At 36.3% G+C, this 22,452-nt stretch overlaps 1 protein-coding gene across 4 annotated transcripts in view; it reads left to right on the forward strand.

The window, feature by feature from the left end:
• ARHGEF26 (Rho guanine nucleotide exchange factor 26) overlaps window positions 1–22,452 on the forward strand; it is a 77,176-nt gene that overhangs the window by 28,186 nt on the left and 26,538 nt on the right. For 2 of the 4 annotated variants that reach the window (XM_087933329.1, XM_087933328.1), the window contains 5 exons: window positions 1,221–2,325; window positions 5,218–5,257; window positions 8,218–8,363; window positions 15,738–15,794; window positions 21,532–21,692. In XM_087933329.1, the coding sequence (XP_087789455.1) occupies window positions 1,270–2,325; window positions 5,218–5,257; window positions 8,218–8,363; window positions 15,738–15,794; window positions 21,532–21,692 (1,460 nt within the window). In that variant the 5' untranslated portion in view covers window positions 1,221–1,269. The remainder of the gene's footprint in view (window positions 1–1,220; window positions 2,326–5,217; window positions 5,258–8,217; window positions 8,364–15,737; window positions 15,795–21,531; window positions 21,693–22,452) is intronic. The other 2 variants (XM_026701648.2, XM_026701649.2) reach the window with 2 other exon arrangements.

Raw genomic sequence — 22,452 nt, forward strand, 5'->3', positions numbered from 1 at the left:
TAATGCCATTATTCTTTGTTGAAACAGTTTGGGAACAGGTTTGTCATACAGTAGCTTCTTCCTTAGGATTCCTTGTGGACATTTTGGGGTATATTTTAAGGTATCTCCACCTGTTCTGGGAGGCACTATTAGGCTTTGTACAAACTACCTATTTTCTTAATAACCCTGAAATATTTGCATAATTGTTTCTGAAATATGGATTGGTGGTGCTATTGAATGAGATTAGATTTTATGAAAAAAAAATTACTCCAGACTGCATAATTATGAAACCTACTATGAAACTTTAAAAAATATTTTTCTACAGAATTTGTGATAGGAAATATAAAGAGTTCTTAATTTGCCTGTCTGCTGGAGAGCAGAATGTGACTTGTAGATCAACAGAAACTGATCCAATACAAATGATTACTTTTCCTTTGCTTTGCCTTCTGGAATCGCAGTGGCTTATGTTAAATTATTCTTGGCTAGTATTCTTGTGCTGTAATTAAGTAGACCTTTATTAAAAAAAAAAAACAGCCTCACTGTTTAACTGCATGTAGAATAAGAAACTGCCTACTTTAAATGTCTCGGAAAAAACTTCAATTAAAAGTTTTTAATTTTTTTTCTGGCACAAATATAGTCAGTCACCCTTTTCATGTTATCATGCTGGGAATAACTCTTAAGAATACATTTGAGACTATTTATTTATTTAAATGTTAAACTCTGCTTGCATAGATCCACTATTAGTAGTGTACCCACCAGCTATAGGACTAAAATCTTAGAGTGTTCATCAAGCATTTTTTTTATTTCATTTTATGGAACACAATTTTTCTCCTTTATTCTTTAACCACAATGATGGGGATCTGTGGGAAGATGGAAAACACAAACAAGTTTGATATTTTGATTTGAATTAAAAATATCAATATATCATAATTATCCATCAATGGGGTCTGGGCAATTACTGTTTAAAAGAAGGATCTAGAACTTAATCCATTCCTCCTCTATATTTGTGAGAAACATTTGAATGGTATCCACCAGCTATGCCAGCTTCAAGCTGCTACTCCTCAAATCCTCTTCCAACGGTACTAGACATACTTTAGAAAAGATAGTTCTTTTTTTTAATTAAAGTAAAACTGAAACGATGGACACTTTCTCCTCTACCTTCTCCCCATCAAGGGTGATTTGTTAGATTGTAGCTACTGAATGATTTAAGTTTTTGTGTTTCCTTTTTTGTTGTGCAATAGGACATACTGCATTTCTGTGTTGATGATGAATTGACCTCAGTTCTGGGTTATGGATGAACAAAATGAAATAGACTTTTCCAATAACAACATTACACCATTGTGGAAGAGAAGATCAGTGCATCGTGGGCATTTGCATACAAAGAACAAACCTAGACCACAGTCCTATCAAAGTTCCACTGGGGTCCTCTTCACAGATTTTCCTGTGGAAGATAAAGATACATTCCCTTTAATGCAGCGTGATGAAACAATTCCTTCTCCGGACAGCAGCTCTATTCAAAGAGGTCCCTTGCTTTTGACCTGTAAAAGTGTACCAAATGGAAAGGTTCAGTTTCCAGAACATAGAATCTTATCTTCAACACTTTCTGATCAGTCCCCACAAATCTTGAAAATGGTTTCAAATAATTCTATAAACTTTTCATCTACTGGTTGTATAGATTCAGCAAGCAGTAAATCAACTTACACAAGGAAGGCTTCTAATCAAGCATCACTTAGTCCTGAGAAGGAACATATTGTTTTCACATCAAGCCTTGGAGTGTTGCCACCTGAAGTTGTACATTCGCCAAATAATAACACAACCATTGCCTTAGCATTACAATCCAGCCAACTTCCTAAAAACCTTGAAAATGAACCTGTTCGCCTGCATGCTCCCTCAGACATTCTGCATTTGCCTCTGCAAAGAATGCCATCAAATCAGAATGACCAATCAGATAGGTCATCTGTGACTCTGAGCACAAATAGTCTTGCTGCATTAAAAGTGGGGAAACAGCAGATCATCCCCAAGAGCTTAGCTTCTGAAACAAGAATAATTGGCAAAGCTAATGGTCAGAATTCAGAGCCAAACAGCAGGGTACTTAAGGTACGCAGCATGGTGGAGACTCTTGACGCACCTTTAGTAGCCAGTGAAGATGATGAAGCAGAAGGGGATGTGGAAAGCCCAGGGATGCTAAAGCGTAGCTTGAGGTCTACTTCATACCGACGAGCTGTTGTGAGTGGTATTGACTTTGATGGTATTGCCAATATTAAAATGAAAAGCAAACTGTCTCAGCCAGTGCTGAAGGCAGTCATAGAAGATAAAGAGAAATTCTCTAGTTTAGGAAGAATAAAGGTAAGTAAATAAGTGAAATTATTAAGAGTTCACAGTCATTGGTAGTACAGATGGGCTTTTTTTGAACATTTGCTGTTTTAGTTTTTATGCTGCAAGATCAGGATAGTATTTTAACCCTAAATTAATAGGGAAAAATGGGAGAAATCTTACAGGTTTAAGGATGAGAAAGGAAATATTCATCGTAAATGAGTGTGATAATAGCTCCACCACCAAATGAATCTGCAAAATCTTCCTAAATAGACCCTTGCTATTATATGTAATCTTATCCATTTAGGGGGGGAAATTTAATAGTTAATAGTTATTTTTCTTAAAATGTATGTATTTTAAGTCTTTTTACAATTCATCACCCACTTTTCATTATCTGTGATCATTCTTTATTTACTCTTAAGTGGGAAATTAATTGAAACTGCAGTGCTGGAACATCACAGTGAGTTCTTTATTTCATCAAGTACTTTTAGTAGCTATCCAAAAATTTATCCCTATGACATTCATATTGGGTGAGGTCTTGTGTCTGAGATGTTTCTCAACTGTAGCACAAGCTCTGGATACAAATTCAATTTTCTTCTTTGTGTTCAGAACTTGGTTAGTGTGAAGTATTGTTCAGTGCAGAAACAAACTGTTGAGAGCAGTAACTTTGCCCCTTTAGGTACTGTAACTCTTGTTAGAATCAGAGGCAAGCCTCACTTTTATCTCAGAAAAAAGTAGGTTCATGCATTGATTTGCTTGATCTTTCTCCAGACTGGCAACCTAAAATGTTTATATGTATGAGAGTGAGATTACTTTTGATAAATTTCTGTTCACATACTTAAGTTTATGACGTTGATGTGGTAAACATGATTGTTCCATATTAGGTCAATATGCCCCGATGGAAGACTTGGGATTATACGTTTTTATCTATTATATTTATGATGCTAATTATTTCCTGGTTGTAAATATCTCCATAACTTTGATGGAAATATTGCTTACGCAACAATGTGCTTCAGTTATACTTCAAGATTAATCCACTTTATAGAGATTCTATTAATTTTATATAGGATAATCATGGAACTGGCAAACTGCCAGGATGCAAAGATGCAAGCTAATGAATTCATTCTTCATAAACTTTTTGTGCAGCTTACATGTTCCATATAGATTTCAGTGTGTGTATTTGGATGCATTATTTGGAGTTGGGTTTTTTTCCAGATAATTGTATTAAGGGGATAGATATATCCTCAAATCAATTTTTCTGGCATCATTAATTTGTATTGGTCAAAAGAAACTGACAGAGTTGCTATCTCTTCATGTAGAACCTTTTGCATAAAGAAAAGTTAAATTTCCCAGAATTTAAAAGTCAAATAATTTGCTCAAAGGCAATATTTGTATAACTCAATTACAGAGTTCAACACATATACAATGTATAAGGTTGACTCAGCCTTCCATCCTTCCGAAGTTGGTAAAATGAGGACCCAGACCCAATATGTTGACTCTGTAAACCTCTTAGAGAGGTCTGTAAAGCACTGTGAAACGGTATATAAGTCTAAGTGCTATTGCTATTTGGCACAGGTTTTCTTACTAGATTTTACTAGAATTTTTGTATATAATTTTGCTAATCTTGTCTTTACTAAAAGCAACATGATTTTTTTTTAATTTACAGTCCAGTCTTTGTTAGACACCAAGGTATAGCTGTCCAGCTGATATTTTTTTAAAGGTCATAATCTAACCCCTGCTCGAGACTTCAAGAGATTTTATCCAGGAATGTATGCATTAAACTATTAAAAAAACATTTCTTTTTTAAAATTCCATTTTGGAATGTAGATATCGTCTGAGGAATGTTAAGGATTTTTTTTTTTTTTAGTATCACTGAGCCTCTGTGTCGTTTGTTTAGTTTTAGCTTAATGTGTTATGAGCCCAGGCATTGTGTTTTTGTAAGTTACCTAGTTACTTGTGATTTAACTAACAGATCATGACTATCCTGTTCTTTTCATTTCAATTCTTCTATCATGTTGAAGCTGAATGAGGTAAATTGTGATGCAAGAGGTGTATCTATCGTTCCAGCCTTCATCTGACCTCTGACCTGTTGGTTTTGATCTTTTATGTAACTCTGGGACCATGAAGAATCTGCTAGGTGGAGGTGGAATATGTCTGTCCTATTACATGTATCCAAATTTCAATCCAACTCCCTAGACCAGGGGTATCAAACTTGCAGCATCACGTGATGTATGGCGACTTTTCCCCTCTTCAGTAAAACAGGAGTGGGCATGGCCAGCACGTGACGCATCTGGCCCACAGGCCATGAGTTTGACAGCCCTGCCCTAGACTTATCAAATAATACAATATTTGAACTGTGAAGATATTATCTGTGATGGAATATATACAAAGTCTAAAAATGCTTTAAAAATCTTGAAAAATAGAAATTTGGATAAAATCTGGTGTAGAATAGTAATTTTCTATAGACTAGAGAGTATTTTTTGGGATAATTAGGGAAAAAAAGTCTGGCTTTCCTTTTTTAAACAAATGCTATTGACTTTAGGGATTTAATAAAATCATTTACTGTATGCGTTTTATTATGCTTAACCACAGTGAATCATTTCATACTTTAACAAAGAATTTAAAATTTTTCTTCAGCCAAAACATTACTGAGATGCATGTTAAAAATCTGTTATTTTTAATCATTCCTCTAATTTCAGCAGAGACAGTGATTCTAAGAATGGTTTTATTTTGTGAATGGGTTTGGAAAGTTCTGGTTCAGAATCAGAACTGTACCAAAGTTGTAGATCTCTTGCAAGATGGTTACTATCCTAACTTACTAATGATTAAATATGTTACGGAAAACATTTGAAATTCATGTATTCTTATTCCTATTTTCACCAGTTTCCCCTTCCTCTTCTCTATTTTCTTTTTGAAATATTATAGAAGAAAATGCTAAAAGGACAAGGGACGTTTGATGGACAAGGTAAGAACTGCTTGGATATACTGTACTTATTTTTAATGATATATTGTATAAAGAAGTTTATACAAGAACCAAGTTAAGTTTTACTCTGCAAAGCAAAGTTTGGGTCAAAGGTGTAGATTCTTCTGTTTGTATTAACAGGGTGAGACAAAACAAAACCAAAGTCATTGCAACAAATATAAAGTAGCATTATTGTTGCAATATCCAGTAGGGTTCTACCAATGATATCATGGATAGGAGAATAGCTGGACCAACTTTATAATGTATTCAAGTAGAGTAAAATAGGAGAAAAAAACTTCCTATTGCATAGAATAGTTACAATTCTGTCATATTCTGTCATAGCATTGGTTATGTCTTATTTACAATGCTTCCCATTTGTCCGCATGGGTATTCTGAATTACCTTTGTTATCATTGTTACTTCTTGGCTATAATTTACATATTTTTATCACTTGTAGGCATCATTTTGATTTGTTTGTTGGTCATTTGCAATTCAGATGTCTGTGAATTTTTTAATTCATATTTTTTTCTTTTATATTGTTCAAGAAGTCTTGTCTTTGTTCATTAAATGCCTTATATTTCTTAATTTTTGAGTGCTTCATTTTTGGCATATATATATATATATATACACATACACACACACACACACACACACACACACACACACACATATACATACATACATATATGTGTGTGTGTGTATACACACACACACATCATACATACATACCTACATATATATGTTTTCTTAAGTTTTCACGGGTATTTATATGTATGGTATTCAGCTTTGTTTGGGTATTTTCTAACGTCATTATAGTTGTGCTTTTAAAGTTGTCGCAATGTTTTGGCAGAATCTCATCTGCCATCATCAGGCTTCTGTATAGATGAACACAAAAATGCAGTAAAAAAGCTGGAACACACTTCCTCACTAGTCCAACACATGAAAGCCACAGGTCATAGCATCAACTTCAATGGCACCAAAGCCCTAGCCACTATAGAAAACCCCAGCTACAGAATTATCAGAGAAGCCATAGAGATTGATAAAAAGACCTGAAAGCATGAATAGAAGAGATAACTCCACCAGACTGTCAATTATCTAGAAGCCTGCACTCTCAAACAAAAAAATCTCCACACCACAAGCCAGGCAAACACCTGGGCACAAACAGACTCACCCTGATACCTCCAGCTCAAACACATCCCAACCAGACACCCAAAGGAAACCTAGCTTCCTAATAAATGATAGCCATCTGTTTACTCAGAGCCAAGCTGCACTAAAAGTGTCCAATACAGGAACACAAGGTTGCCAGCCAATCAAGACACAAAAAAGCCACAAAACAGATAGAAGATATTAGAAACACCAATCAAGCAGAACACAGCAAACTCCAAGACCAATAAACACAGACCAAGACTCCCAACCAATCAGGATGAAGAAAAAACCATTCTGGCTCAGCAGTAAGCTAGCACCAAACTTAAAACAGAAACGGCTGTGAAAGTCTGACTCACAGACGAACACAATACAGAAGCCTGATGATGGCAGATGAGATTCTGCCGAAACGTTGCTACAACTTTAAGATAGATAGATAGATAGATAGATAGATAGATAGATAGATAGATAGATAGATAGAGTAGATATAGCCCAGCCAGGGCTCCTCCCTGCAACCGGAGCCCGGCAGAGACACTTGGCTTCAGGCGCTCCTGTTGCTGCCTTCCGTTTGCCTTCGAAGGCATAGCCAATTCTTTTAAAAACGACGCCCTACTACCAGTACGACAAAGCCTCCCCTGCCTGAGAGGGCAGCCCAACCCCACGTAGGGAGGCAAATCTCCCGGGGCCACAGTGCAGGATCGGCCCACCGCAGGAGAAGCGCCCAGCCGCCATCCCTGCCTGGCGCTGGGCAGAGCGTGAAGAGCTTCGCCTGGGGCGCCCAGTGCAGCTGACAGGCGGGCTCTCCTACCCGACAGCGGAGCTCTCACCAAGGCAGCGAGCGACTCCCCGCCGGACCCTCCGCTCATCCCGCTAGGCCGCATCAGAGTCGGGAAAACAAGGTGCGGGGGGAGGGGCTTAATTTGATTTTATGCCTATAAAACATGCTGGGACTTCCTATAGGGGGAGGCCATATTGTTGGAGAAACACGGTAGAACTAATTTTTATAGATTTCAGTAAGCAATCATAAGATTCACATCTAGGAAGAATTGAAACATGGTTCAGCCTACTTTCACAAAGTAATCGTATTGTTGACTTCTTAATTCTCTTAAATGATTATGTGTGTATGTTTGAACTGCATTAATTATTTGTCATTTATCTGGAATGTAAAGAACTTACATTTAACTGAAATAGGACTCTGGGATTTTTGATCGAAACTTCAGATACTTAGATCAAGTCTATTTTTATACTAACAATATCCGGTTCTACTGTGGCTTTACAATATTTTGCTCATATATTACCAGTTTCTTGAATTGTTAACTTAATATGCATTTGGTATTTAAAAAGTAAAAGAAATCTAAACATCAGTTCAGGTATAATTTATGCAACATGATAAAGTATGGAGTGATTTGGTTGACATTTTAATAGGCATGAGAAACCCCCACCCCCCAATATTTAGTACTAAACTCTAAGATTTTGCTATATACACTTTAGCTCTGCATTTTCAATTGCAAGCTAATTGATTGTTTAAAATTTCAAATGATTTTATACCTGGCTTACAGTACACACCTTGCTGACAAGATAAACCAGCCAACTTTCATAAGAACCCTTTGTATTCAGTCATCCACAGGATGGTGGGGCGAGAGGGATAAAATAGATTCTCTCTTCTTTTTCCTTCCTGAATTTGGCTGACCTGATGTTCCTGTCATTTATAATATGCTTGCCCAGTGTCTGTTCTGAACAAGACTAGCTGTCTAAGAGAAAATTATTATAATTATATGGTCTAGAAGCATCTCAAATCATTTTCCTTTTTTGTTATTGCAGAAAATGCAGTGTTGTATCAGAATTATAAAGAAAAAGCTTTGGATATAGATTCCGATGAAGACGTAGAATCAAAAGAACAAAAGTCAGATGAAAAAATAGTTATTCAATACAAACCTCTAAGATCAACATGGAGCCAACTGTCTGTAGTAAGTGTCATAATATTAGTAAGTGCTTCAAAGTTCAAATTGTAAATTAGTGATGTTTATAAGCAAGGTTTTTATCGGTCAATGTGAATTTTTACAGCCTTATATACCCTCAATTACCTCCCAAAGCAAAATGTTTATGAACATGCAGATACTATTCAATAGTTGTAATTGGCAAGGAGGTGGCTGCTACATCTGCATTCCTCTCTTTGATTCATGGTTTTTAAAGCAATCAAACTCTAACTGGGCGAAGACTTCAGGAAACAATTAGAAACAAACTATCTTATGGAAAAGAAAACCTTTGATTCATTCTTAATAAAATAACCATATGGAGCAGGGTCAGGATGATTCCTTCCTTCTTACCACTTAGGAAACCAGTAAAATCTGGGTCTTTCCACAGAGCCTTTGGAAGATCTTCACATGTGGTTGACTGAAAATATGGCTATTGTCCAATTAACTATTTAATATTTAATAGATGTTAAATAAAATATTTAATAAAATTAGTTATTTAATTGTCCAATAATTAATTGGATAGGTTTTATTTGTCTTGTCTACAAGCTCCACAGAATTCATGGAATAAGCAATACATCAATACATAGAGAATGAAAATATAAAACATGAAGAAAGAGAAACTGAACAATGTTCTTTTACTTTAAATGCTAGGGCAAGCAAGGAATGGCTCCCTGCAAAGCATTGCTTGTAATATATCTTTAAACAGTGGTCTCTTTTAAAACTGTCAGCAGACTGTCGCATATCCTCTTTTCCTGACCCCTCAGTTCCATTTCACCTTTGTATTATCAAGGAACCATTGGGACTTCTTTCATACTGGCCAAAACTAGAATTCTAACTTTTTGGGTAGAGGTTTGGTGATTGCTTTCTCTGAGTATTCTTTCATTATTGGGGATCTTCAATTCTATGGAGAGGTGTACAGGTGGTTACTGTTTAATGACTATTTGTTCAGCAACTATTTGAAATTTTAACGGTGCTGAATGAATGGACTAACTCAGAGGTGCTTTTTTCAAAAGACAGCTGGACTATGCTTTTTCTTTGAGGAAAGAGACATCTCACTTCTCATCTAAGAAAAGTTCTGATGGGATGGGGGGAGGGATGGAAGGATTTGTTTTCCTCCCCCTCTGTTAAGGGATGGCTGTTCAGTTCTAACATAGTTGGACTTTTTAATTCATCTTTCAAATCAGTGGTCCTCTCTATCTAGAATGTGGACTTAATAACTGTTACCAGAAAGTGCAGCTACTGCAGTGACCCTGTGGCCATATGATAAAAATTTGGATACTTGGCAGTCTGTCTACCCTTACAACCAGAGGTGTGCTGCAGCTTCTTCCCCTGCCAATATCCCCCTCATCTTAGTCACCCACCTGGATGAGAAGACCGGGCCTGCTCCCTTCCTCACTAGGCCTGGGATACCTAGCCCTACTCCCTGCCCCATGAGGCCTAAGATGCCTTAGCCAGTTAGAGGGCCCACCAGTGCATGCAAAGCACCCTACTTCACTTTTTCTGCAACTGCAAATGATTCCAGTCTCCTGATCATTCAGAAGCCGTCCAACCTCCTGAATAATTGTGAGAATGGTGCCCACTTTTGCAGTATTTCAGAAGCCTCCTTCTCATAAGTAGTCGTTCTAAAGCACTGTGAAAGCAGCCGCTGTTCTCATGATTGTTTGAATGGTGGTGGTGGTGGTGGTGGGAGCAGGCCTGGACTTGTGTTGCACTTCAGCACCCTGCCAACTCATACACAACCTGTGCCAAGCCTCCAGTGCCTCCCACTGTGCCTTCTTACTGGGCACTCCTTCCACTTAATTGCTTAGCAACAACAACTAGCAGAGTCAGGATTGCACTCATTGAGCAAAGAGATCGTGTGACATCTTTGCTTAGTGACTGATTCTGGTCCCAATTGTGATTGTTGAATGAGAACTACACATATTTGTTTCAAATATATAAAAGTAACAATTTTGTTTAAGAGATGTGGAGACCCGCACGAAGAGCAGGAAAAGCCAAGAGTGCGGCATATTTTTCTGTGTATTTCTATATGTCCAGTCTTCTATACATTTAGTTAACACCTTAAAAATTTTCAGAATGTTCAAATATGACCTTAGTCAAAAGATTAACTGTGAATGAATATTTCTTAAATCTTTCTGAAATAGTATGATTGGATTTCAGCTAAATCAGGTACGCAACATAATTTAATAGTATAGTTTAAGAGAAAGAAAAAAAACCCTTATTATTTTATCAACTCCTCTAAAAGGTTGTTTTAATTAACTACTTAAAGTCTGACCTATTGCAGTCAGAACAACCAACCGTGCTGTGCTCTTAATTTCCCACTGTGGTCTCTGCTGGATTAGAAGAGAAGATGGACTGAATCAACTGAAATAGTTCATTGCAGGGAACTTAAATTATATTGTGAACATCCAAATTTGGCCATTATCTTAGCAGTCCGATTATTGCTTTCATGTGGTCGCTTCCCATAACCATTCCACAAGGGTCATGTAGAGCTATTGCAAAAAATAATCCTGCCACTAGTTCCTTGCTCACTTGAAATCAGCAACCTCAGCATTATCAGAGCAATATGAATGAATAATGAAAATCAGTTCCGTAATATCTTCCTACAATTTCACAGATAAGGAAATAATTTTAAATCTTAAATCTGTAAGACATCAAAAAATATACATTTTTTAAAGTTCTGGAGTTAGCTGCACTCACTAGTACAGCTTGATTCATTGCTTAAGATGTAATGTTGTTAGCTACTTATATGTCATTTTAATGTTTGGCAGTATCTTTGCAAACTACTGTTGTTCCCAAAAGTGAATAGAAGATAACTTAACATTTTAATGACTCAAGAACCATTCCAATCCTCTATAGTAAACTCTATCATTAACCTATTATTGATGCAGTAATACCTTTCTAAAAATGTCTCCATTGGCTATAACATAATCTTGTATGTAAGAATGACTTGATTAATTCACAGGTATGAGACATAAAAATTCACCACGTCAAGTATAGTTCAGTAATCACACTTTATGACCTCTTCTTGATCTCACAAATATGAAACAAAATTGGGTAATTGCTTGGTTGGGTTTATTGTTGACTAGATTTATTCAGAAGATCAAACCAAACAAGTTGCATTATCACTTAATGCAGTGGTGGGATTCAAAATTTTTACTACTGGTTCTGTGGTCATGGCTTGGTGGGTGAGGCAGGGGAAGAATACTGCAAAATCTCCATTCCCACCCCACTCCTGGGAAGGATACTGTAAAATCCCCATTCTCTTCCTACACCACTAACTCGCTTTCCAGCTCTGTTCTCCTGTGAAGGGCAACAAAAGAAGACCCAGCCGATCAGCTGGAACTCAGGAAGCAGAGAATAGATGGGAGTGGGGCCAGTCAGAGGTGGTATTCCAAACTACTCAAAATTTCTGCTACCAGTTCTCCAAACCACTCAAAATTTCCGCTAACGATTCTCCAGAACGGGTCAGAATCTTCTGAATACCATCTCTGATTTAATGCAGTTGTGAACCCATGTGGTGGTTGTAAGCCAAGATTTATACGTTAGCAGAATCTAATCTCTTTACAAGCTAAGGGCAATGATTTTCAAAGATAGTTTTAAAGTTGCTATGTGTAAATAGGTGATGGATTACAAATTGTGCAGTAGTCACCTTCTGTAGTCAGGTGGGTGCATCTTTAAACAGTTATATTGATAAACAGCTAATATAAACAAGATAAATGTTTAACTATAAAGGACTATTTTCTCTTTGACAGTGCCCTTTTTTAAAAAAATCATGATAAAACTTCATAAATTACAAGGAAGAACATAGTAATATTTGAACAATAGCATATTGAACAAATATTGATCACTTAGTCACAGTTTTCTGCACTAGGAAAAGACTTCTATATTTCGACAAAAATTAGTTGGATGAGTTAGTGCCTTGTGGAACAGAGTTATGTATACAACTTGGGACATACCCCTTTTTCTGTAACACAAGAGGATGTAGTATTTGCTACTACAAGGATCAGATGCAAGCTGTGTGGATTGAATGGTTCAAAAATTAGCATAGTTCCCATTATGCTCTTGTTTTAAATAGGTTTATGATAAGCAAAATCAAATCACTTTGTTGCTCATTGGTTCACAACAAAATTCTATTATATCATGAACATTTGATACCAGAGTTCCTTATAGACCTTATGAGTTAGAACCAAAGAACCGGAAGTGGGATTCTACTTGCACTGGAGCTTTAGAATTAATCATCTTCCACTGTAATTTGCTACAATTCTCATGAAAACATTGTGTTGGTAAATGTAAAGGAGTTCATGCAGGTTTTACCCCACTCATAACCAATAAGCATTGGTACACATATCACAACTAAAACATAATGCAGTTTGCTTGGTTTTGGTTTAATGGCCATTGGAGGTTGTAATTCACGGTTTATGATTTAAAGTAATGTATAAATCCATCCATTATAGCTGAGTTAAACAATATCTGATTAACTATTGAGAAAAGCAGATTGAAGTATTGAACAAGAATTGCAGCTGAAAAAATCTCCCTTGTGGGCAAGAAATGTCTCTCATTTAAGAAGCAAGCAAGCATGTTACACACTCACTTACATATATGTGTATAATATACATAGGAAATATATGGGCGATGTTGGTCCTATGTGTGTGGGTTATTATCTTTTTTGTTCTTTACAATGCTCTGGTTTTATGTAAGATCTTTTTTTAGCTTGCTTATCTCTTCTTAATTGACTACATGAAAAAGAAGCTGGATAGAACAGAAAGTCTTTTGAAAATAGTTCCTAAGTTATTAGAAATAAGATATATTCAGCTCTTTTAAAAGCTGTATTGTTTAAAGAAGTAAAAGCTGCACTGTCTCATTCAAAATATGCAACAACAGGGCAATAATATGCATGTGAAAGTAGCTTGAATTGTGAGCATACCAGGAAGTAAAGTGAAAATGCATTTGGCAATAGTATATCTCAAGTTATATAAGAAAGTTTTTCAAATTATTTGCACCTCAAATTATCGTAAAATAGCTGCATCTTTTGCCAGGTTACATAAAAACAAAAAGAGTACTAACAGTGAATATCAAGTATACCCTGTGAAGCTACACAGGGATGTGTGGTAGATTTAGTGAATTCTTGTCTTTCAGGTAATTTTGATTCATTGAGACTTAGCTGATGATAGAAGCATAGAGAGACCAAGCAAATGTTTAGAGATAACCATACCGATATTCCTTTCTCTTGGCTTTCATGAACAGTGAGAATCTTGGCTAAACAACTGTTATAGGGAACAATTAAACTTTTTTTCTCATAAATCATCAGAAGAATGGCCTTTCTCATTACCTAAGTACCTATAAATGACCAATTCATTGGATCAGTTCCAAATTTTGCTCTTAGGAAAGAAAACAAAATTTGTGGGGATGGAAATCTGAATTGCCTTTTTTGACATGCTTGGGCTATAGGAATGTGAGGAGCTTGAACAAAATGATTGAATCTGTCTAACAGGGAAAATAATGATTAATTTTAATTCTAATTTTTTAATGAAATAATTCAGAGTTTTGTTTGTATTAAAATTAGTAGAGGTATGCTTTAGCTAATCTCTATAACCTCACAATAAAGTAATGCCTCTTTCCATGTTAAACATTAGACTATAGACCATATTTTTCGGTGTATAAGATGTACCCCTCCCCCCGCAAAAAAGTAGGTGGGAATGTCTGTACATCTTATACAGTGAATGTTGCTGAAGCCCCACCCACCTGCTGGCCCCCACCCCTTGGCCTCTGCCTCCCAGCAATTTACCTCCTTGTAGCAAACAACAAATAACTGGTAGCTTCAGCATAGCCTGATTTAGCACAAGCAGCTGATTGGAGGTTGGATTTGCCTCCCGGCGATCAGCTGTTTCAGGCTGCAGGGATCACCATCACCTATTGCCGCCCCCATGCGCCCCATTTTGGCCTCTGCATCCCATTTTCAGCCTCTGTACACCCCATTTTCAGCTCGTTCCAATTTCTGTAGTCTGGGACAGGCCGAAAATGGGATGCAGAGGCTGAAAATGGGGTGCGTGGAAGCGGCAATAGGCAATGGCGATCCCTGCAGTCTGAAACAGCTGATTGTGAGGAGGCCGATCCAACTGCCAATCAGCTGCTTGTGCTAATCAGTCTGTGCTGAAGCTGAACAGGCTGTTTACTGTTTTCTGCAAGGAGGCAAATTGTTGAGAGGCAGAGGCAGATTTTCCCCCCTTGTTTTCCTCCCCAAAAGCTATACTTCAAAGCATCTTATAGTCCAAAAAAATATGGTAAATAAAATAGACCTCCTAAGTGTATATGAATCAAAGGGTTAGTAAACTTAGATTTGTCCATTTCTTAATGCCTTTCCATCACTGTTCTGAAATTATTTGGCCAGGTTGGATCCATTGTTCTCTATCTATCTATCATCTCTCTATATATATATCTTCCATCTTTCCTTGAGATTTGAAACTATTTTTTTCTTAATGTTTATTTTTAACTTTTATTTAAAGAGCTATAGAGACATATATATAATACACATCTGTAAGTTACACTTACATTTTATTTGAATTTGACCTCTGTCCTTACAAACAATTCAATTACATAAATAAAACTACCATAATTAAATAAAATGCAAACACATGCTATACATGTTTTAATTTTTGATTAAAAATAAGCACACATGATTTTTCATATAACAAAAAATCTGATGAAAATTATATAAAGTAACCGAGATAACATATGCTTGTCTTCTGTTCTTCCTTCTTACAGCCTGCCCTAATCTTACCACACATTCTTGAATATTTGCAAGGTTTTTATCTTTTTTCCTATCACATGCCCACTACCGATCTGCCAGTCTTCACACACTGATCCATCAGCCTACATACCTCCCTCTGCAATCCCAAGCTGTTAGAATTTTAATATAAAAAATACCTTTTTTATGCCTGGATTTTGCCCCATTCTTTACATTTTACATCCTTGGTCCATCCTTGACATTTCTGGGGTATCACTGCTGTAGTAGAATTAAATTGATACCTTAGTGTACCAGGGAATTAAGAACATACTTCTGGCAGTAATACCCTTCCCAGGGCAATTTTCTACATCTGGGACCCATAATGAAATCTTTCCAGAACACCTTTGGTTGTCCAGAGGTTCAGTAGTCTGTAACATTTGTTAAGGGAACTGACAACACGTAAGTTACCTATGGTTGAGACATTGTCAGATCATTTAGGAATCATAAATTGCCAGTTGTTTGTATATTGAAGTAGCTTTACATTGTAGAAACTATGAACTAGGGTAAGCAAATGTACTGTTTCTATTTTTTTTTAAAGTATGAGTTATAAAAATATATTAATTAAGCATTCATTTCAGGTAAAGAGGAATGGCTTATCTCAGACCATCAGCCAAGAAGAAAGAAAAAGGCAAGAGGTATCTGAAGTGTTATTAATCATTAATTCAATTATTAATATATGCCTTTCTAGTACGTTTGTTTTATAATGACAGTAAGTTCTGGTTCCCTTTTTTCTTTGAATAGCATTCAAAGAAATACATGAATGCTTACAATAGCATTCTTTTTATCCAGATTCTCTGACATTGTATTCTTCCCTGTAGCTTCAGAACAGCCTGATTTAGCATGAGCAGCTGATTGGCAGGTAGATCAGCCTCCTGGAATACCGCCAACCAGCTGTTCCAGGCTGCCGGGATTGCCATCACTGCTGCCACATATTGGGTCCACGCACCCCATTTTCAGCCTCCGCATGCCCCATTTTCAGTCTTAGTGTGTCCCGTTTTCAGGCCATTTGAAATGGTGGCGATTGCCATCTCTGCCGATAACCACCAATCATCTCTGCTTATCACCGCTGATTGGCGGCAAATCCTACCACCTAGAATGGGCCAAAAGCAGGACTCACGGAGGCAAAAAATGGGGCACGCGGAGGCTGAAAATGGAGTGCACAGAGGCAGCAATAGGCGGCAGCAGTCCCTGCAGCCTGGAACAGCTGGTTGGCAGTATTCCAATTGCCAATCAGCTGCTTGTGGTAAATCAGACTGTGCTGAAGCTGACCAGGCTGTTTGCTGTCTGCTGCAAGGAGGCAAATTGCTGAGAGGTAGATTTTTTTTTCTTGTTTTCCTCCCCAAAAAGGACTATAAGGTGTGTTTTATAATCCGGAGCAGGAGTCACCAACCTTTTGGACTTCGGGGACCACCAAATTCATAATTTTAAATCCCAGGGACTACTTGCTGGTTCTGTGGGCATGACGTAATTTGTGGGTGTGGTAAATATTATAAATATTTATATAAATATTTAATTTTTTATTTAAAAAAAGAGCAACTTTTACCCAAAATCAGGCAAAGCAGGCAGGCAGATTGTGTTGCTCACAGAATCAGATTCATTCAGAGGTGTATCTATCTGCCATCGGCTAGCTCAGTCTGTCACATAAAATTTGCTAGCAAGCAAACTTACAAAATTAACTCAAAACATACCATGTATGTAAATATTGATTTTTTTTTATAACAAAGAGCAACTTTTACCCAAAATCAGGCAAAGCAGGCAGGCAGATTGAGTTGCTCACAGAATCATTCAGTGATCTATCTATCTGCTATCAGCTAGCTCAGTCTGTCACATAAAATTTGCTTGCACTGAATAATAGAATCTTCAGTCCTAAAGGAGGTTCGGCTGTGTTTAAAAGCAGAGCCCTGAAGATCTAAAGACTAGCTAGAAAGCAAGAAATCTAACCATTCCCTGCTTCCTAGCTAATATAAATCTGCCAGCACAGCAGAACAGATGATGGTTGGAAAAAGGAAAAATAGCAACTTAGTAGGCAAGTTTGCCTGGTAAAGAGTGAATGGGCAGGAAGGGTTTCCGTGGGCCATGTGGGCAGTGCAGGCTTGTGTTTCTGCACAGCGTGGATGAATTGCTTTGCGGGGGTGCTCTGGGGGTGACTTTTGTCTGTGGCCCACCAAAATTTTCTCACGGCCCACCAGTTGGCGACCGCTGGTCTGGAGCATCTTATAGTGCAAAAAATGCAGTAGTTAATTGTGGTTCAAAAATGCTAAGATATCTCTGATTTTGTTCCTTTACTTCCTTTACCATATCTGTGTACATTCAACATTTTAGTAATATTTATCTAATATTAAATAAAATGTATTTAAATATGTTTCATCAGTAATAGCAGAAAGTAGTACATCAAGAGAAAGAGCTCTGTGATATTTGCCATTTGTTATAGATTGGCATGTAGCCAGTTGGACTAGAGATATGTGGAGATGTGGAAATAATTTTCTCCCCGTTTTGTGACTTTGCTCATGAGCTTGCGTTGGATCTCTAATCTTTCTATCGTATTAGTATGAGGAGTGATCCTAAAATTTGTTGTTTTCTCCTCCTCAGCCCTCTAGAGGCTTCTGCTGCCCTCTTGATGAGTTTGGAAAAGTCTCCTCCAGCTCCTTTTGGTCTGGGCTGCACTCAAGAGAACTGTTCCTCAGAATAGTCCTGACAATTCAATGAGAGATCATAAGGAAGGACCTAAAGAGCAATCTGAGTGTAAGTCAAGTCAGATTTTTAAGCTGCATAAAGTCAGGGTAGGGAATGTCCAAAGGAGAGGGAATATCAACCTTTCAAATTAAACTCTGATGTGAATAAAGTGGGAAAGAAGCAACTAATTCTTAAAATGATAGGAATTTGCCAGTTGTCAGGGGAAAAGTTGAAGTTGGTGCAGTTCTCTTCAGCTGCAGTCCAAATCAGAGGAGCTCAAGGCTGGGTAATGACTCAAACTAAAGAAGAAAAAAGGGAAAAGGCTGTTGGATTGGATTGGCTACAACTTTATAGACGGTAAAGTCAAGGGTGGGATCCTACCAGCATAACAACCAGTTCGGTGAGAACCAGGTTGAACCGGTAGAATCCCCACCCCTGGGTAAAATAGGAATAAAATGATAAGGGAGATAACCTGGAAAGGCTTTTTACTGAGCAATGATGGTTACAACACGTCTTGTGATTTAACCTAGGTGTGAACCCCATCACAGTTTGTGAGTTCTGTGGCTTACATATTAGATCACTTGGCTTTTTAAATAAGCTGATTAATCTTAAGCTTAATATTACATGGTAAAGTGGATATACATGTTGGTAAGAAAGATTCCCCAAATGCACACTTTTTCCATTGGACAGGAGTGTTGAGGATATAATAATATAAACTGTACACAACCTAGACTACTTTAATAGTGTGTGTGTGTGTGTGTGTGTGTGTATGTGCGTGTGTACAAACACACACATACACACACACACACTTTTAGTATATTATAATATACTAATATTATAATTATATATTATAATAATCTATATATGTATGTTTACATGTAAATTAAATACAGTATATACACTTTGATGCCATTTCCCTTGCTTTACTTATTAGTTTAAGGTCCATACGTTTTGTACATACTAATTTACCTTGGATTCTATTGTTGCAATTTACCTCGGATGCTACTGTTGCAATGTATTAACTTAATCTGTGTGATAATGCAAGGAGTAATAATCTGGCCTAAGATAGCTCTTAAAATGTAACTGCTACATACAAGCCCCTCTAATTTTAAATGTAATTACTACAGGGGTTCTAAGCACCAGTTTTAAAAGCGTGCCTTCTGTTTTAAAGCCCTTTTAATTTTAAATGTAAGCACTTCTTCAGTGCCATATGTAAAGCTTCAGTGCACATTTCATCTCTAAATAGTTTTGACAACTGTTCATCAGCTATCAGGCTTTAAACATCTGTGTGCATTGCTGTTATGCAGATGAACTGAAACTACATTTTGGACTGTCACTCATGAAGATTGTTACTTGTCTTGAGTAAGAAATAAGAATTGGAAAATATGTTATCATTCTTCATCTCCAATTAGCATCACTAGGTTATACATGAGCTCAAACACTCCCTGTTCTTTTCTGGTTTTTTTTAAACTAATTTTCTGGAAGTTTTCTGAAATCCTTTGAAAAGCTGTTTTCATTATCTGCTTGGCTCACAAGCAGATATAACTGGCTAACCCCTATCTCATTTACACTTTCAAAACTGGGATGCCTCATCTTAGATTTCTCAGCTTTGTAGGAATCAATTAGGGCTGTCATCAGGACAGAGAACAAAGAATCTTTAAATAGTCTTGAAGATGAGTTCTCTGATGTCCTTTCTTTAAAAAAAAATCAGATCAGAACAAATTAGTCATGGAACACTGCTGCTCTCTTTAGGCAAATCCTTTATGGCTGCATTTAAGGCAAAAAAGATGCAGTAGAAACATAGTTTTCAGGGCAAGATGATAGCAGGAATGTAAGTCACAGTGCTTCTGTTGTCTCTAGTCATATTATAAAGATCTTCTTTATGTTGGTTGTTGATTAAGGACTTGAAAACAATTAACCAGCTTGCCCCAGAAGGCTGGACATTTTCCAGATATTTGGACTTTAATTCTTAGGGTTTCCAAGCCAGAATTATCACTGCAAGAACTTTGGGAGTCAAAGCCCACCCAGCAGAAGAATGCGCAGATTGAAAAGAACGGAAATACATACATGCATGCTTGAAATGCTTATAGACTTTATAGCTACAGTACAGCTCACTGTAGACATTAAGCTCCCAGTTTAAAAACAGTGACAGTAGGAAACACCAGGATCTCAATCAGTATGCTAAATATTCATTGTAAAAACAAGAACAACAATGAAAGAATGGGCTGCATCAAAACTACTTTAAAATATATATATTTTGGGTGGAACCAGAGAATCTTATTGAAAGTGGTACAGCCATCATGTAAAAAATGACTAAAGCCCACTGAGGTAATGAAAACATCCTGGTAGATAGAAGGGCTGTTTCTTAAGATTCATATTCATTCATAAATGGGATTTTTTTTATTAACTACCCTGGACTTGCATGTAGGTCTGCCTTTTTATGTGCATGTACACTTTTGAGTCGGTGTTGATTTCTGGTGACTTATTGGACTAGTCCATGCAATTTCTTGCAAAGATTTTTGGAAATGGTTTGCCATTGACTTCCTATGGCTGAAAGAGAATAAATTACCCAGTTGCTTCTTATCTCAGGTAGAAGTAGAACACAGGGTCTTTATTTTTTAGCCTAGTGCCTTAACCACTAAACCAAACCGATTCTTGTAAGTCCTTTGCACCCTAACCTCCACCAAAATTTGAATACTGTGCCTTTGTAACCAAATATAAGAATAATTAAATCAATCTCATATTCTATCTCAGCTGTTTTCTAATATTTCTAATTCCTAATTTCTAATATTTGTGATTTGTCAATGCTTGATTTTTTTTAGTTTTCAAGTAATTTGACATTTAATTTTTTAATGAGGTTCTTTTTCTTTCTTTTTACTTTCCTTTTTGTTTGTTTTATTTCTATAAAACACACACACACATCCACCATCCATGTTACTGCATGGGTACAAATATGTTATGAAATCAATATATTAAAATATATGAGGAAAGAAAATCCAAAAATAATGAACACTGATCTGAAAAATGTGATATAACTCACATACTTATCTGAAGTTGGGGTTGGAAGATATTTTAAGAACTCAAAGCAACAGCTCAGCCATCCAGCTTCTGGCTCTCATTAGGAATGCTATGGGGTTACCACTAGAATATTATGGATTGATTGATTGATTTTGCTTTTTAATTTTTTCTTCTTTTAAAGGATGAGATTGAGATCCAGAGCCCAAGAGTCAAGTTGCTGGCATTTCCTCTTTAAAATATCCCCAAAATCTTAAAAATGATTGAAATTTGCCACCTTTTGATATCCAATCTATCCTAACTAATTTTTTTACATACATACTTCTTTTTATGTTACATGTTTAATATATATATTTAGTGTGTCTTCACTGGCCAAGTGGAGGCAGCGGCAAAAAGGTATTTTTATTTTATTTAGAATTTTTCACTTAGTTTTATTTATAGATTTTTTTTGTTTTAAACAAAGTACATGCTAAAACAGGTATAAAATGATCCTAAAATTTGCATTTTTGCTTACTGTTGAAAAATGTACTCAAGTATTAAATTTTAATTTATAATTCAGAATAATTGTCCTGGATGTTCAAAAATACCCTTTTGAAAATGTATTACTGTGAAATGATTTGTTGTATAAAATCAAAAGAAATAACTTTAGTTTTCTCATTTACTCCTGTTTCCCCGATCATGCAGGCTATGTTTGAAGTAATCTCTTCAGAACATTCATATCTGCTCAGTCTAGAAATTCTGATTCGGATGTTTAAGAATTCCAAAGAGCTGAGTTCTACAATGACAAAGACAGAAAGCCATCATCTTTTCTCCAACATTGCAGATGTCTGTGAAGCAAGCAAGAAGTATGTTTTAAACCGTCTTTATCACCAAGGTTAATGATATGCATCTGGTTGTTTCTTGCTTCCAGGAATTTGTAAATTCTTTCATGTTTATATTGTTTATATTATATTGTTGGCAAGTACTTGTTGCTGTATTTCTTTAGACAATTCAGCCAAAGGACAAATTTATAAACGTGTGATCAAGTGGGTCAAATTTTGTAGTATCAACTTATAAAGAAGTTAAGAACTAAATCAAAGGAGCTTTTAGCTATTTTCCATCTGTTATTAAGGCGTATCAAAATCAATGGAGCTTAACCGAGCATGCCTGCTAGATAAAAGAATGTTCATGGGAATGATTTTTTTAAAAAAATTCTTACATTTTTTTTATTGTTTGAAATCATATTATGTTGCCTATCTTTGCTATAAGATAGCATGAAGCATGCTAAATATTTGTTATACAGATCCATTATAGTAGATTTATATATGTTCTGTGTTAATCTTTTGGCAAACCATGTATTGCATAGTACAAATACTGTTGAAAGCTTTGACAGATTTCTTCAATTAAGGCATTTCTGGTTTAGAATCATATCTTTTCTGGTCTTAAACCAAACAGCTTTTGCCAAACCCTTAAGAGATGTATGGGAATCATATGCATAAACAATTAACTTATTAGTAGATGCTATTGTAAGGTTGTGAATTTGATAGAAATTATTGATTTTTATGTTGCCGGATATTTTGATGGTTCTTTAATTTGTGATCGAAATTATGTTTGTAAATTCCTACA

Source organism: Pseudonaja textilis, chromosome 4 (genome assembly GCF_049901715.1).
Source record: "Pseudonaja textilis isolate UNSWEBS1 chromosome 4, rPseTex1.2, whole genome shotgun sequence".
Classification (NCBI taxonomy): Eukaryota; Metazoa; Chordata; class Lepidosauria; order Squamata; family Elapidae; genus Pseudonaja; species Pseudonaja textilis.